Here is a 17,461-nt window from a genome sequence, read left to right on the forward strand (position 1 = left end):
CTCCCCAGCAGCATTGTGGGGATAATAATAACACTAACTTGTTCACCGCTCTGGGTTGGGCATTAATCTATCTAGAAGAGCAGTATAGAAGCACAGTTATTATTATTATTATTATTAACTCTGAATTGTGTTTGAAGTTATAACATAACAAGTTAGCCAGGAATGTGAGTCCTATCAGATAGATGCAGAGGAGTTAGCTGTGTTAGTCTGTGGTAGCAAAATCAAAAAGAGTCCAGTAGCACCTTTAAGACTAACCAATTTTATTGTAGCATAAGCTTTCGAGAATCAAGTTCTCTTTGTCAGATGCATGATACAGAGACTGGTCAAATACAGAAGAGGAGGGAAAGAAGGGGAGGAGAGAGAAGAGGCAATTAGGGGGGGAAACCAAAACATTCCTTTGCTAGTATATGTAAACATCTCCTTTTGGTGTGTGGATCAGTTGGCTTCAAAGGAGTTTGCCCTGTTAGTTTGTGCAGCCAAACAGCTAGACCATCCAATTCCAATGCAGTATGAGCCTTCAATAACCACAGCTTTCCTTGCCAGATGCATCTGACAAAGAGATCGGTGGTCCCCGAAAGCCCAAGCCAGGTGCCACTGAGCTCCCCCAGACCCCGCCTCTGTAAAGGAAATCTGTTACCTGTGATAATGTGATAACCATTCATAGTCCCTATTCAGTCCCAGCTTGACAGAGTCAAATTTGCATATGAATTCCAGTTCAGCAGCCTCCTGTTGGATTTTGTTTTTGAAAGGTTTCTGTGCAAATTTGATGAATGAATGATCTGGAAATAGATGAATGATCTGGAAAGCTTACTAGGGTTTCTTAACTACATGCCTATGTATGAATGACGCCTGACCAGAACTACCCAGAACAGTGCATAACTAGCTTATATCTTTATTGTGACTACAAAGATGAATCAGGAGAAAATCTTAAATCTCAAATCTTAATATTTAGCACAAGATAAACTGAACATTGGTTTTGCTAAGAGGCTGAATTCCAACTTAGTATGGCAAGCTGGGGAGAAGGGATACACTACAGGAAAAAGTCCCAGCACTCAACACATACCTCCACCTACATACCAAAAACACTCAAAAATATTTTGTCTCACAGCAGTTGTTCAATATTGTAATTTGGCTTACATGCTACAGCAAGCCTTAATATGAATACTTGCTTTGTTTATTTACTTACTTACTGTATTTATAGCACACCTTTCTCTCCAGGAGAGACCCAAAGTCTTACATCATTCTCTTCTCCTCCATTTTATCCACACAACAACCCTGTGAGGTAGATGAGGGCGAGAGTGTGTGACTGCCCTGAGGTCACCCAGCAAGCTTCCATGGCAAAATGGAGATTCAAACCTGAGTCTGACACTTCTAACTATTACACCACAGGAATATTTGTTGGCCATGACATCTTGATCAAAGAGGGGGTGGCGCTGCTAGTGTTGTTAGATCTTATGGCAGCGTTCAATAGAGTCCACTACGATTTCTTGACTTACCACCTCACTTATGTGGGGATTCGTGGGGCTGCCTTGCAGTGGCTCGTCTCTTTTCTCCATGGTTGGAGACTGAGGGTTGTGCTGGGGGAGCAGTTATCACCTCGCCACCCCTCAGTGTGTGGCATCCCTCAGGGGACGAAACTCTCCCCAATGTTATTTAACATCGACATGCGTCCCCTCACTCAGTTGGTGTGGAGCTTTGGATTGAGCTGTCATCAGTACCCTGCTGACACCCAACTTATCTGTTGATGGACAGCCAGCCGGACTCTGCTCCAGAAAATCTGTCCAGGGCTTCAGAGGCTGTGACTGGCTGGTAGAAACAGAGCAGACTGAAACTGAATCCCATGAAGACAAAGGTCCTTTACCTAGGCTGTGGGCTGACTTGTTCTGAGATCTGGCTCCCACCCCTTGATGGGGCGCTGCTGATGCTTATACCAGTGGCAAGGAGTTTGGGCGTGGTCCTGGATCTCTCCTTGTCAATGGAGGCCCAGGTCACGGCAGTTGCCAAAAGAGCATTCTTCCATCTTTGTCAGATTAGGGAACTTGCTCTTTGTCTTTCTGCTCATGACCTAGCTATGGTGATCCATGCAATGGTCACCTCCAGGTTGGACTACTGCAACTTGCTCTACGCTGGTCTGCCCTTGGATCTGATATGGAAGTTACAAATGCTCCAGAATGCAGCAGCATGTATTCTGACCAGGACTCCATTCCGGTCACATATAATACCAGTTGTGCACCAGAACTGGCTCCCGGTGGAATTCTGAATCAGGTTCAAGGTTTTGGTTTAAAGCGCTTAGCAGACTGGGACCAGCATACCTGCGGGACTGCCCCTCACCATATGTTTCCCGGAGACTGCTCCGCTCAGCAGATAAACATCTACTGGTGTTCCCTGGCCCTAGGGAGGTTTGCCTTGCCTCAACCAGGGTCAGGGCTTTCTCGGTCCTGGCCTCAATGTGGTGGAACTCTGTATGTGGAAACCTGGGCCCAGCTGGATTTATTATCTTTCAACCAGGCCTCCAAGACAAAGATGTTCTGCCAGGCACATGGGGGTTGAGGCAGGCGGGCTGAAAATCCAGCCTACTACCAGGGGGGAGTATTGCCCTCCCGGATTATTGTCATCCAGTAGCTGGCCACCCTGCCCCACGGATGTGCTTTAATGCTTGGGTGATGTGTAATATGGACACGACTTTCCATTTCAGATGTTGCCTGATGTTTTAATCTAATTTATGCAATTTGGGGTTTTTTTTGTAATTATAACTGCCTGTGATCTGCTCTGAGCCTGCTTGCGGGGAGAGTGGAATACAAATTGAATAAAATAAAATAAATATCCCATGTAACAGTAAGAAGGTTATTTAAGAGTGACATAAACTTGCTACTGTTCTAATCATTAAAATACATGAAATATTTTTAGAATAAACCAACTTGTTAATATTTCTAAATATTAACAAGTTGGCTTATTCTAAAAATATTTCCTGTATTTAGAAATTATCCAATAGCTTAAAGAAAACAGGCATTAAGAACATGATTTTACTAGCTTTTGTAATATTAAATGATTATCTACACCTGTTCCTTATAATTTTAAATCACACGTTGCATTATTCTCCACACTTACAAACTTCTGGATCACAAGTGTTTGATTTAATTTTATTGAGTATTGAGTTTTTTCCTGTTGCAAAAAAAAGGGTCAATACTTGGTCAAGCAGAACATGACTAGGATTACTGAAGTTTGGTTTTAGCTCTCAAAGGAAAAAAGATTTCGGCATGTGCACTGAACTTCTGAACTCAGGTTGCTTTGCTTGTTAAATGAAATAAGGAGCAGAGCTCAAATTCAGAATCAAGACCTGAGATGTTTAAAGCAAATGAAGGTGAGTCCTATATAGTTCTTGGCAAAATATCAGGTGAGTATTTCCAAAGGTTACCAATTTTCAATTCAACAGGACAAAATACTGACTGATGAAATTCAAGCATCTTCAGACCATTTAGAAGTCCTGGTGGTTCTTCTCCAATATCATTTTCTGGCATTAAAATTCCTTTGATTGAGTTTATCCCTGTCAACAACGATATTGATAAAAATATTCAGGTACATAGTGGACAGCTGAGCTAAAGAGAAAGCTTTTGACCTGGATCCCAAAGGGCAGGCATCAGGTAACCCTTTGTGGCGAAGGAGGCATCCAACAGAAAAGCGCCACCGCTGTTTTTTCAATTAACTGACCACACCCTCACACACACAAAAATGGTATTCATGGAAGCTTTAAAAAGGACATATTTAGCATTTAAGGATTTGGTCTGTAAGAGCAATTTCATTTCAAATGTACCATTTTTTAAACCTGAAGGAATTTTTTTCAATATACTTTTAACTATAGCATCCTCCTGTCGCTCATCACTTCGGAACAGAAAAATGTCTCAGCAATGACTTCCTTTCAGTTTGCGCACCAGCCAGTCACTTATCTTAATTCTTTCAGCAATTTAATATTATTCATTATAGCGTATGAGAAAAAAAAAGATTGCTTGCTCTATTTTTAGAGTGCACTGTATTCATACTGTATTTGAAGGCAGTGGGCTATTCATAAAAGCTGTTTAATGGAACACTACAACTTTGTGACTGCTTATAATTAAAAGCTTTTTTATCCCTTGGAGAATCTTAAAGGCTACAAATCTTGACTGGGAGATAACTTTAAAAGTCCTCTGTTGTCCATCTCAGCAACTGAGCCAAACATCTTAACCAAACAGAGTGAAAACATCATTTAATAGACTATTATTTCCACCAGAAAATGAAGAAAATGAATCTTTAATCCTGAGCAATAACATTCTTCAAGGTTTATGTTGTCTATAAACCTTTCACTGAGAACTTAAAATATAAGTTACTAATGCAATAAATGCCCTAACAAATATATCAGATTTTTCACTTAATGCTTTTTACAGGCTTAAACCAAACGAAGTGAAAGAAAATCACCTTTTACAGTCTGACTGTTAAAGGAAGAATGCCTTTCTGTTATGCTTTTTAAAGAAGGCATGGTGAATTTGGGTATGATAATTCATTGAATCTTGGGTATGATAAAAGGGGGGAAAACTACTGCAGTTACCATTCTACAGCATACTTTCCTCTTATATTTATTTCCTCAGTGGCTGGACATGAGCCAAGAAGAGGGAATGGGGGAGGAGAGGAAAATAAAAACTCCACAGGAATATCATGCAGATAAAACTCTCTTCCCAGCCCCATTTAGAAACTAAAGGAGAGCACTGGGTGCCAGTACTATGTACCTAGTAAGGGTTGTCCCCATTAAATCATTCTAAATGAGAGTATAGTGGTGTTATGAGCCCAGTGTTTTGTTTTTAAAAGCAACACAACTTTAAAAAAAGAATCATTCACATGCATAAATCTCACCTCTTGTCTCAGTCTTTAATTTCATTACAAATTAGAAAGCTCCCACAATTCTATCATTCCACAGATAATGTAGGGCAAAACTGTTCAGGATAAATTTTTATTAAGGGGGTATGCAACAACAACAAAAATATATACTTCAGATATGGCTATCAGGAATACCATAAATATTTGGTATTCCTGATATCCAAGTCAGATTCTCAAATCAGATTTGGTTTCATTAGAGAATCCTGAATATATTCTGCTATTATTCCCTATAAGGGAAATTATGTGGGAGGCCTCCAAGGGCATTTTTCAAGCAAAATCCACCAAATTTGCAGGGAACCCAGTCCTTCCTGTCTGCTAAAGAACCCCCCAAGTTTTAGGGCCCCTGAACAAGCTGCCCTCAGCCACTCTCCATTGTTTCCTATGGGGGGAAACATTCTAAAGCATTTCAGGGCAAAGAAACCTTAAGCAAAGGGGCAACCTCTGGCCAAAAGCCAATCCCAAGGCAAGCCGAACCAATAAAGGCCACGAGAACCAAACTGAAGCAAGGGAACCAGCATCAATCCAGATACAAGGCCAAACATAACCAACCAGTCTAGAGGCACTATGGCATTCATTTCTTGTGTATGTAGTACAGAACTAAACTGAAACAAGGGAACTGACATCCAATCAGAGAATCTCACCAAACCAAACTGAAGCAAGGGACACTATAACAACTAAATAAACAGCAAGCAAGCAACTGATTAAGCAACTCACCTCCATAACTGCTTAAGCATCCTCCCCACCATAAGAACAACTCTTAATAATACATAAAGAAACACTAGCAAGCAACAAAGCAAGCAACTCTTGTCTTTAAACTGACACAAACAGAAAAAATCTACCTGCCCAGTGCACATCCATTGAACACTTGCTTGTTCTCCATGAAACAAAGTAACAAAGCCAGCTTGTAACATCATGAAAACAGCCTGAAACAAAGTAACAAAAATAGAAGCCAGCTTGTTTCAGGCTGAAACATAGTAACAAAAACAACTTGGAGAAGCAGCCAGCCAGCTTTAAACAGGCTGAGCTGCATTTTGCAGGATAGAATGGTTTTATCTGGCATTAATGTATTTGGTATCCTGATTTTATTTGGGATTCTCTAATTTGATTCGGTATTCCTGGATAATGCCAATTTAGCTACTGCTTGGCTGTATATTTGGTATATCAATACTGAATCACCCCCCCCCCCTAATTTTTATAAAAGGGATAGGGCAGTAGTATAATGGCATGGTTCAGAAGGATGTTTCTTTATAAAAGAAATGCACTTGGAGGGAATTCAAGGTCTGCCGTGCAGTCTAGGACAAAGCTCAATCTCCTCTATTTCTTTTCCAGTAAATCAAGATAGCTAACAAGTAAAATCTATTGAAAATAAATGTATTCATTATTAATACATACTTATAAAGTGAAAGGATATTATTTGCTTTGTAGCCTCTTCCTGGTAACAACACTGTTGGATGTTAAACTACACAAAAATTAAAACTAAATCATATCACCCTGTTCCATGGGTGCAAAAAGCCAGTTGATATGTTATGCCTTCTACTTCTTCTGGAAGGTATTTCTATTTAACCTTTGTTGAGTCTGTAGTGAAAATGTACTCCACCACTTGGAAACATATGCCTTGGTTTATGAATAATATGCTCTTTGCTGATCACAGTCGTAATACAACATAATGGTGTAAGTGATCTTCCAACTATATTAGACCAAAGCAAGTGTTATTTTCCATGCACAGATGTAATATACTATGTAGGGCTAGATCACTAACAGCCTGGCTGCTGAATTATGGACAAAGTGAAGTCTCCGAATATTCTTAAAAGACAGCCCCACAAAGCACACTGCAGTAATCCAGTTTGGAGAATAATAATACCTACACATCCCTCTTCTAAGAAAGAATATAACTAGTTAATCAACATAAAATGCTGCTAAAATTATTGGTATTGGGCAATAAAGGAACAGAGATTTGTCCAGCAATACTCCCAAATTGCACAACTGCGTCTTTAACACATAGCAGGGCAATCGGAGAGAGAACCAGGAGGGACATTTGGCCTGGGCCTGAAGCTCAAAGGGAGCCTCAGATTTTAGACATGTTAATTTTCTGGCATATGATAAGTTTTACAACTTTTTTGTGGCTCATGAGTTATCATTAGGGACCTCAAAAGCTGGAAGGGGCCAGGGTCCTTCTGGTCCACTGAGATGAGATAGGGAGCATATAAAGAACTGGCCACACACCATCCTCCAAGCTAACTGTATCTACCATCACCACCCCAGAACCAGATTGTAACAGTTATCTGTAAAAAATTAGACACCTTTGCATTTATTTTGTAATACAGCTTTTAAAAGGAAGTTTGAAACAAACAAAAAAACCCTACTTGGTTATAATAGACCTAGAATAGTAGATCAGTAGAATTACTCTGAAGTCAGTTGCTTGAAGGCCAACAGTCGGTCTGATTAAAATAAAACCAGGAATGGAGCTGGCAACTTGTACTAGTTTATACATGAAAGGATTTTGCTGGACAGTCATCACAAAAACGGTGGTTGATTTAACTCAATTTATGATCAAATATTTCTTCAATATGGAAATGCAGTAGGATCAATCATTTGAGAAGTGAATAATTTGAAAAGAAAACCCTGCATTTAGCTCTGATCATGTATGTTCAACTAGGTAAGTATAATGAGATGGATATAAATTGAAGAAGCCTGAACTGTTTAAAACATGCAGTTATTTTGTAAACAGTCTGCATACAGATAATAATGCTGCCTAGATGTTAGTATTTGTGGCTGCCAGATGATACTGAACGCTGTACTCTAAACCTAAATTTGAATGAACTCCAGTTGCATGTAACTGACCAAATAAAACTCTGAAAAGGCAAAATGTGTCTTAAAAGGTTTTATAATTTCAAGAAATGTTTATAGGGATCCTATTATGGCTGGAGAAAGTGACATTTTAAAATCCAATACAATGGATACAGCAGCTTGTGCACAGAATCTGTGCCTTAGGATATGAAATTGACTCAATGCCTAAAAGAAAAAAGGTCAGTTCCCTTTGGAATAGGAAGCCTATTTGCCCTCCAGCAATGACAGGCACACCAATACTATGGTGAACTGCTTTATTCACACTGCATTGTTGAATGGGCAATAGAGTGTCAAACATTACATTTCCTTATTTTGTCAACCAGGTCCAGTTGGATTTTTAAAAAAACACATTAACTTCTATAGGCTTCCAAATGTCATATCTGGACTTAACCAAAATTATTACTTGCAAACTATTTGTTGTACCTGAGCATCAAATCCTGGCCATTTATTTATTATTCCCTTCAGGGTTGCCCATTATGAACACTTTCATTTAGCAATACCATTAATATATTAATACTTTTATGGGGAGGGGGCTGCTTGGGAATAAATAAAAAAATGACTTGATGCAGCAGCCCCATCAAAGCAGCTTCTGCCCTCCCCAGTATCTTTAGATGAGCCCTTTCCTGAAGTTCATAAACAATTCCAGAGCCATCAAAGCCCTGCAGCATTACAAATATTAACAGTGACAAAACACAAGCTACATTTATTAGCCATAAGCACTCCTAAATCTAGGCAGGGATTGATTTTGGAAGGAGACTAGAATGTAAAATAAGTAACACCCTTTACAACAGTGCTACTGAAAACAGAACAGTTTAAATCATAGCTAGAAGACTTTGTCTAATTGCTCAAGCAATTATTTCATTTTCTCCAGGCTTGGGTAGCAACAGAATGCAGGGCATTTTCTTTCAATTAATAGCCACAGGCCAGGTGAGACATATGGCAGCCAAAGAGGGAAAAAGCCAAAGGAATAATTGAAACCCACAAGTCAATAAAAACTTTAAGGCTTTATCACTTCTGAAAAACAGCCCGTTACAAAAATAGATACGTGATACTTACAAAACCTGTTAATCTCCTTCTTGGAAACATCATAGGTCACAATTTATCAACCTTCAGTGACTACATTTTGTTGCTGAACAATAGCTACAATAAGGAAATTGTATTTCAAATTAACCTAAATTACTTTCCTCAAGTTTAAATACATGGAACTGAACACATTCCAGAAGATCTTGTCAGGTCTAGGTAAAGCAGTTGTACTATTTTGTGAAGGCAGGATGATGTCCTATTTTAGTAAATGAGCGTACCCAAACTCTTGTTTGATGAGGGGATATAAAGGTGGTAACCACAAGGGGGAAATCGGCAGGCAGGAAAGAGATGCCTAAACCCTTCTTTTACTGGCCAATCCCCCCCAGGCTTTTTTCACCCAGACAAGGTTACTTCCAGTTTTGGAGTGTGCTGGAAGAACAACCATAAAAGGCAGCTAATGATTAGATCAACTATGAACATATTTTTGATTTTGCAGTAGAGTTGTAATCCTTAATAATTTTCAGTCAACAGAAAGCATAGTTTTTGACCATTTTAGGAGACAAATTTAACTTCCCCCCCACATAAAATAACTGGAATAAACTGAAGGGGGTGGGGCAGATCTAAATAACAGAAGGAAGGAATCAAACCTAAGTAGCCAATGTTTTGAGTAGTACTCTTATTTCAAATTTCTTTCTACAATCTTGCTTTTCATACCAACAGAAATTAATTCAGTTATGTAACACAGACTGGAAACTGGCTGAAAGATGATATAAAGCATAAAAAGAAAGAGAATCTATTAATTCAACGGGGAAATTCCCAGCTGCATGGTACAGGTATTACTGTTACTCAGTTTTATTTAACATCTTTATTAATAACAGTACATGAACTCATTACTCTGAGAGCAAGCGTGACATAGAGATAAGAATGCTGGACTAGGATATGGGAGGTTCAAAATTTCCACTCTGCCATGACTGAACTTGGGCCAGTCACATCCTCTCAGCCTAACCTACCTCACAAGGTTGTTGTGAGGATAAAATAGAGGATAGCAGAGCAATGTTAAGCTATTTTGGATTTCCATTCGGAAGAAAAGCAGAGTATAACTGAAGTAAATAAATATTTTTAAGTGGAAGACGTTCCAAAGGATACAACAAACATATTTAGAAAAAATAAAGAGGAAAGTCAAAGGGAATTCAGTATAGACAAGGTTTTAATGGATAATGTTAAGGAATCAACACTATAACATAAAAAAAGAGTTTTCAGTTCTGTTGTGCAAGCAGAAAGTAAACTCGGTACTGCCAGACCGCCAGGCTTGTGACAAAACAGCAGCAAAGTGCATAGAGTTAGTTAGTTAGTTAGAAAGCAGAACAAAACAGGTGGTAAGCCTGGTAAACTTGGTTAAATGTATCAAAGAGGCACAGTTTAGTCTTCAATTTTACTCAATTAAAAAAGAGATGGGTAAGAACCAAGGATCCAGGACAAAATTAGAGAAAAGGCCACTCTATGCTGAAAAACAGCAATCTATTCATTTTAAATGCTTCATGACTATATACATCAATTATATGTGATCCTATAGATCCCTGTATCCATAAACTATATTTTTCGTCATGTCCCCAAATCGCAAAGATGGAGTGTGTCCATATCTGCCTCCATCTAAGCTGCCCTGTTTATTCTGCAACTCAGAGTGGCAGAGAGCAACAAGGGTTGCCAGTGGGAGGTCGCCTGCCCCAGAGGGCTAACCTGGCCATGGTGGGAGACTTGGAAACCTTGGCTACCAATATTCTTTCCTGCTGCTGAGGATACGGCCATTGCGCCTTACACCATTTTGCAGAGGCCCCAGCAAACGTTGTGAAATTCAGGGCATTTGAAAGAGTTCCAAAGCCAAATCAGGTACACTTTCTATATTGAAAACCTCCAGGATATTAGGTTACAGCAAACTGCTGAACCTGGTTGGTGCCCTACTCTGCAGTATAATGAGACGTATCCAGTAAAAAGTAGAGGGGGAAAAAAGAAAGAAAAAGAAGCATACATCGTTTAGTTTGCCGATTGATAAAGTACACACTACAATCAGTTTCTAGGCAGATATGTGTAGCTCTCATTTGCATTTGAATCTCTTAACAGAAGCCATAGAGGTAAAGAAAAAAAGCTTTTAATTAAAGGAGGGAGAATATATCTTTCTGAGAAATATCAAGGAGACTCTCTACAATAAAGATAATCTTTCATACTTCACAGATTTAAGAAAAACTGGTTTATGATGCAGAATTTATTGAACAGTTGACTTTAAGTGGCTAAAGAGAATCATTTAGCACGGGAATAAAAATAGAAGTATTACATTATGACAAATGTTTTTCTTTTCAAGGCTTGCAGTTTCCAGTATTGGATACTGAGCTAACTCAAGTGCTCCCCCCAGTGTCCAAAATGATCTTTTATTTTTTGACGCGCATAGAACTTGTGGTTGTAAACTCAGATCTCACCATAGGAAGTACCCGAATTTTCTTTGACAAAACAGCTGCCTCAGTTTATACACTGCATATAAGAAATATGATAGACCACCCGACTGGGAATGAGCAGTGTAGGTTTGAGCTATTTTAAACAGGAGTAAGGTCTCGTACTGAATTTTGTAAATACTGAAATTATTCTGTGTCTACAATGACATAGCAAGCCCACACAAGTAAGCAAACTGAAGTCAAATGTGCAGAGATTAAAGGAATGACCATTTCATCATCCCTGTTCAGCGCGCACGCGCGCGCACACACACACACACAGACACACACACACAAGTTATTGGCAGCACCCTGCTGATTAACTTAACATTCACAGTCCCTACTACCCCAGAAGTAAAAATTTTCTGACGGCTACATATCAACAGCCATTACAGAGGCGCTTTTAAAAGATTTTCTTCTGAACAGTAAAACAATCCTACAGCTTAGCTCCATGCACCAGTGATGCCCTCATGATTCATGGTGTACTTTAGGGATGTCTTTAGAGATTCAACTTTTACAATTCCAAAAATAAGACCAGTTCTAGGATTTGAGAGCCTCTAAAGCATAGGACCCTCAACTACCTGGTGAGGCCTGCCCCACTGGTGTGCATTGTTATTTTAAGCGTACACCAGTCTTGGCTGTTGAGTGGGCACTCCGTTCTCTGGCACGTCACTGGATATGTTGGAGAAGAACCATTTCTCATTTAATGCGGGGACCTGGTAAGGTTGGAGGCAGCAAACAATGCACAATACTGGCCTTCTGAGGCTGAGGCAGATTATGGCCACCTTGAAAGGTTTGCCCACATCATTAACAGAGTTATTAGGAAAATAAATTTTTGGGAAAATAAATTTTTATTTTTTGCAATCCTTTCTACATAGCAACTGCAGGCCTTTCCAGTACAAAGTACAAAATTATAAATTTGTAAACTTACAAAACATTGCAAATTAAAGTTACGTAATAAATTGTCAGCATTCTATAACTGTGAAAGCGATATAACTCTTTAAACATATAAATGTAACTATGAAGTGTCACTATAAAATACTTAGAGTATTAACTATAAAACTTTAAGCATTTAAACATAAATAGCAAATTACATTTTATAAACCTACAATTAACTTTAAATTTATATATACATAGTTTTTAAAAAGCATAACTACAAAAAGCTTAAATTTAGAAACATTAAAGTGTAAAGTTTGTAAACTGTAAAATTTTCAGATTCAGAAATATGAAGAGTGGGATAACAGAACTCTAGGTTGGATAACCCCTGAATTTCAACTAATGTGTTTTCTTTCTTTCTCTAAACTTAGGGTACAGGTGGGTTCAACAGAGTTATTAGGGCACAGACATACTGCTTAGCTGGGGAGCAGTATGTTTTTGGGTTTAGCGCAGCAAACAGCCACACTATACAAACCCAAGACAGGCACAATTCATATGCACAGCTCCCCCAGACGTCAGACTGATAGGCAGTGAATCACAAGGTATATCTGCCTTTTTGAAAGGCATTTCCCATGTTTATGTACTATAGTTCCTAATGAAGCAGAAAGCTTTACATGACCCTAATGCACTTTTGCACATTGTGTTTGCTTTCTCTACACAAGGATAAACAGCACTGAACATTGCCAATATTAAAACAGTGTTTAAGACACTGCTCAGGTCAACATGCTGTCAAATCAAGCTACATTTTAAGTAGGGTTTTGTTTATTTAAATATTTCTACCTCACCTTCTTTATTTGCTCAAAGAGACTGACAGAAGCTATCAACTGCTAAGAAAACCCCACACAAAACCAGTATTGTATCTAAGATCATAATGAAAATGCTTTTTTGAAAAAAACTGTAATGAATGTTGGATTGCATCACACATTTGTTCTCACACTGTTCAATTAACCTCTTCAGTGGAAACACACAGTCATCTTTCATATGGAAAAGTCTGAAACCAATAGGATGGTTCTAAACACTCCAAATCCCTACTCTAAACTGTCTGACAGAAGGGCACAATCAACTGTATCAAAAGCAGCCAACTTGAAGTCACAGATCATCCACCAGTGCTGCTAAAGCAGTGCTTGCCCCATAACCAGGATAAAACCCAGACTGAAAAGGATCAAGGGAAGAAGTGTCATTCAGGAATGCCAGCTCTGCTACCACTCACTCAATTATGTTGCCCCAAAGGGAGAGTTCAAGAGACTAGCCTATTTTTATGAAAGGCGGCTTTTTCAACAGAAATCTACCACCACTTCATTCAACTTCTTTGGACGATGACCCTGACCTAGAAAAGTATTAATTATCCTGGCCAAAGGAATTCTAAATTTCTCCATGCAAGATTTAATCAGCCAGGAAGGGCAAAGTTTACAAGTGGCCTTCACCATACAAAGGACCTGTCCATATCAGTCAGGGAGAACAATCTGAAAAGATCCAAGCAATCTTGGACAATTGGGTATTTCCAACAACATTAACACAAGGTTTTTTAGAAAGTGCATAAGCCAGATCGGATAAGAAATTTTATCAGCAAAGAATATTGCAAAAATGTTACAAGCTACTGAAATACCCTTTACCATTGGGTCAGATGTGCATGTAAACAGACCATGTAAGGTAGGTAAAGGTAGTCCCCTGTGCAAGCACCAAGTCATGACTGACCCATGGGGGGACGTCACATCACGACATTTTCTTGGCAGACTTTGTACGGGGTGGTTTGCCATTACCTTCCCCAGTCATCTACACTTTACCCCCAGGAAACTGGGTACTCATTTTACCGACCTTGGAAGGATGGAAGGCTGAGTCAACCTTGAGCCGGCTACTTGAACCCAGCTTCTGCTGGGATCGAACTCAGGTTGTGAGCAGAGCTTGGACTGCAGTACTGCAACTTACCACTCTGTGCCATAGGGCTACTTTAAACAGACCATGAGCAATTCTGAAAAGCACTACTGAGCTGATGTAGTGACAATGGGGAAGACTGTCTTCTTTGCTGCCCACAAATGGGATCTTTGGTGTCTTACCCTGCTAGAGTCTTCCATAAATGATGCTCCTGCCATTTCTCAACCTGCTTCAAAATCATAGAGATCCATGGTGTACTGCACAGCAGAAGAGTTTCAAGATGGGGGAGAGGACACCAGGGAAGGATCCTGTCTATTACCATTTGACAGCTCTGTATTCCAGACCACCAGCAGGGAATCCAGAGTCTCTATTTAGACAAATCTCTGACAGCATTTTAGAAAGTAACTGGAACCCATAATGCTTGGATGATTAATTGTCTTAATTATTTTCCACCTTTGCAAAGAGGGAGGACTACACCAACAAGGTTTCAAGCAGACAGGGATTTGACCATGGCAAGGATCTCAATTCTATCCTCCTAATCAGATCCTTAGCAGTCCAGTGCAGGGAACCACGTCTAAGGTATGTGATTTTTCAACCAGTCACCCTTCCGGTATACTTCCTGTGCTAACTTTCAGAGCCAATTTATAAGGTATCATAGGGTTTTAGCCCTATCAAAATTTTATCTAAATGTAACCCATGTGTTATAAACAAAAAAGTATACTCTTCAAGTAATTTTGACAGTTGGAAAACAAGTAATTTCTATGGTGTCTTGTTCTTGTTATCTATATGTGAAAATTTCACAACTAACAAAACCAGAATGTTTTTAATTAAATTGTTAATATACAGATTATTAAGAGTACACACATATATATGCATATATATATATAACCCTAACAAACATTCAGATTTAAAGGAGAAAACTCTTTACACGTTTCTTTAACATTTATTAAAATATGGAGAATTAAAGCTTTCCCATTGTTCCTCTGTATATTATAACTTTCACGTACTTATTCACACCCATTTAAAGTGAATTACAAATCTTTTTTTCACCACAACATAGAGAATATTGAAAATATGTTAAGATGGTTTATAACAACAATATGGGGCTTTTTTACATGATCAGATCTGTTAATTCAGAAATAAAAAAGACACTGTGTTTAATAAATGTTTAGTAACTGTTTACCATAAATGTATTCCTTATGCAAATCAGACTTTTAAAGCCAATCCTATTTGAATGATGTCAAGGGCTCTGAAGTTTCAGTATAGCAGTTTATACAGAACTGTGGATTGGCAGAAATGTTTAAGATCACTTTTAGGAAAATGAGTATTTCCAGCTATTCTGTTCTTAAGCCACACTCTCCAGCCATCTCCATCATCCCTTCCTATTTAAAACTTTGCTTTGGGGCATTGTTCATTTTCTGCAGTGCAGGGTGGAAATGCTAAACAAAGGCGGCACGGAAACTCAAACTTTGTGGTAAAGAATAAACTGGGTCACTTCTGGCATTAGAAATCCATACAATAACCAAAAATGAAGAAGGGACTGCATCTCTATATAGGATTAGTAAATAGCAAAAGATCAGTGAAGACTTACTTATTCCAGGCTTGCCTGAGGTTTTTAGCACTGTACTGCGTAAAGCGGTCTGCAACAACAGGAAAAAGAAAGATTTAGTTTTTGTATAAAACTGTAAAGGAAATGTATTTAAAATATTCTAAGATGTATTCTGCTTATCACCTGGCTCATCTATTAATTGATTTAATATGGGAAAATGTCAAACAGAAGTGCTCAAGAAACACTAATCGATCAAAAAACTTCAAAAAAGGCAGATTATGTTTCTTTAACATAAACGTATTCAGTTTGACATTTTGTTCTGTGGTTCCAAACCTTAATGAACTAATTTATAACAACAACAGGAAGAAAGATTAACTGAAACCCAGGCTCATACAGCATATTTTGGAGACAAACTGGGAGGTATGCTGCTCACGTAAACCTCTGCTTGGATAAGAATAACCACAATTCCATAATTACAGTAATTACTTGTTTCCTTGCCCATAATAATAGCTCAGGAAACAAAAGTTCTTTATTTTACATGCTTCTCAGCCACCAACATGAGAAGAAAGAGCAGTGATTTTGCCTAGTCTTCCACTGCAGGAGGAAGGGGTGGCATTCTACAGTGATTACTAGGGAAGAGATGTAGTGCTCTTTCTTTGAATGAAAGCTAAGCCTGCCCCAACTTGCTTGATGTGGGTCGCTTACTGCATAGCAAGGGAAACATAACACAGAGACTAAGATCTTAAGGTTGGCTTCCATTCCTACTATTCTTAGCATTCTTTAGATTGCTATGGAGACCTTCAACATAAATTTACAGTGTTTTCCTAATGAGCTTAAACTGGAGTAACTCTTCTTAGTATTGCAATGTTAATATTTCACCAGCATTAGAACTATACAGGCATGTTACATAAATCCAAGCAACTGCAATAGTCACATAAAAGATGGATTCTGTTTACCAGCCAATCACAAGGCATACTTTTTGACAATTTACATAACACAGCAGTCTATAGTTAAGCTTCCTTAGCAATTATTTTGCATTATATCAGAGGCCATACACAATATGAAGAAGCAGAATCAGCTCTGCCTCAACCCATGCTGGGCATCCACATGTGACTGTAATATCTGCACACAGCTTACACACAAGTTGCATCAGGTGTACACATAATGGGTTTGATATGAATAGAACCACCCCCCCCATGTAAATGTTTTATTCAATTTAATTTTATTTCATTTGCTTGCATTATTCTACTTTTCTCTATTATATCCTCACAGTAGGTTAGGCTACAAGTATGCGACTGGCCCAAGATCACGCTTCCATGATAGAGCAAGGATTTGAGAACCTGAGTCTCCCAGATCGTAGTCTGATACTCTAACCACTAAACCACACTGTGTCTCACATCTATCTAGTACAAAACCATTTTTACCTTGCATAGCCTCTATCACACAGAGTGTTAACTGCACTAGCTGGAACAATGGAGTTCAGGACACACATGCTTGTTATGCAACCTAGTTAGAATATAGGAATGGAATGAGAACTTTTAAGCTTATGTGGATCTTTTAATTGTGCCGTGATCTATTATGGGGTAATTTTAATGCAAGAAGCAGATTCCATACACAGATTGCCTCTTCTACATATGCAGGAAGCTGCTGTGGAGGACCATGATCATAAATGTCTTAAACTAATGTAGACATGGCCCTAATCCAGAGATCTGATGTATGTAGGAGGTCATTTTCATACCCTGAAACCTACTCTAAGCAAAGTACATGCACAGTAAGGATTTTGTAGTATGAACGAGATCCACAATAACACCCTATCTATGGACTGGGAGAAACTTATCAAGTATAAATG

The 17,461-nt window shown here is 38.7% G+C and overlaps 1 protein-coding gene across 1 annotated transcript in view; it reads right to left on the bottom strand.

Annotated features, from left to right (window-relative positions):
• The window catches only part of CDK14 (cyclin dependent kinase 14), a 318,753-nt gene that overhangs the window by 70,326 nt on the left and 230,966 nt on the right, over positions 1–17,461 (bottom strand). The window contains exon 12 of the mRNA XM_054992114.1: positions 15,655–15,703. Coding sequence (XP_054848089.1) covers positions 15,655–15,703 — 49 coding nt within the window. The remainder of the gene's footprint in view (positions 1–15,654; positions 15,704–17,461) is intronic.

This window comes from Eublepharis macularius, chromosome 11 (genome assembly GCF_028583425.1).
Source record: "Eublepharis macularius isolate TG4126 chromosome 11, MPM_Emac_v1.0, whole genome shotgun sequence".
In the NCBI taxonomy this organism is placed as follows: domain Eukaryota; kingdom Metazoa; phylum Chordata; class Lepidosauria; order Squamata; family Eublepharidae; genus Eublepharis; species Eublepharis macularius.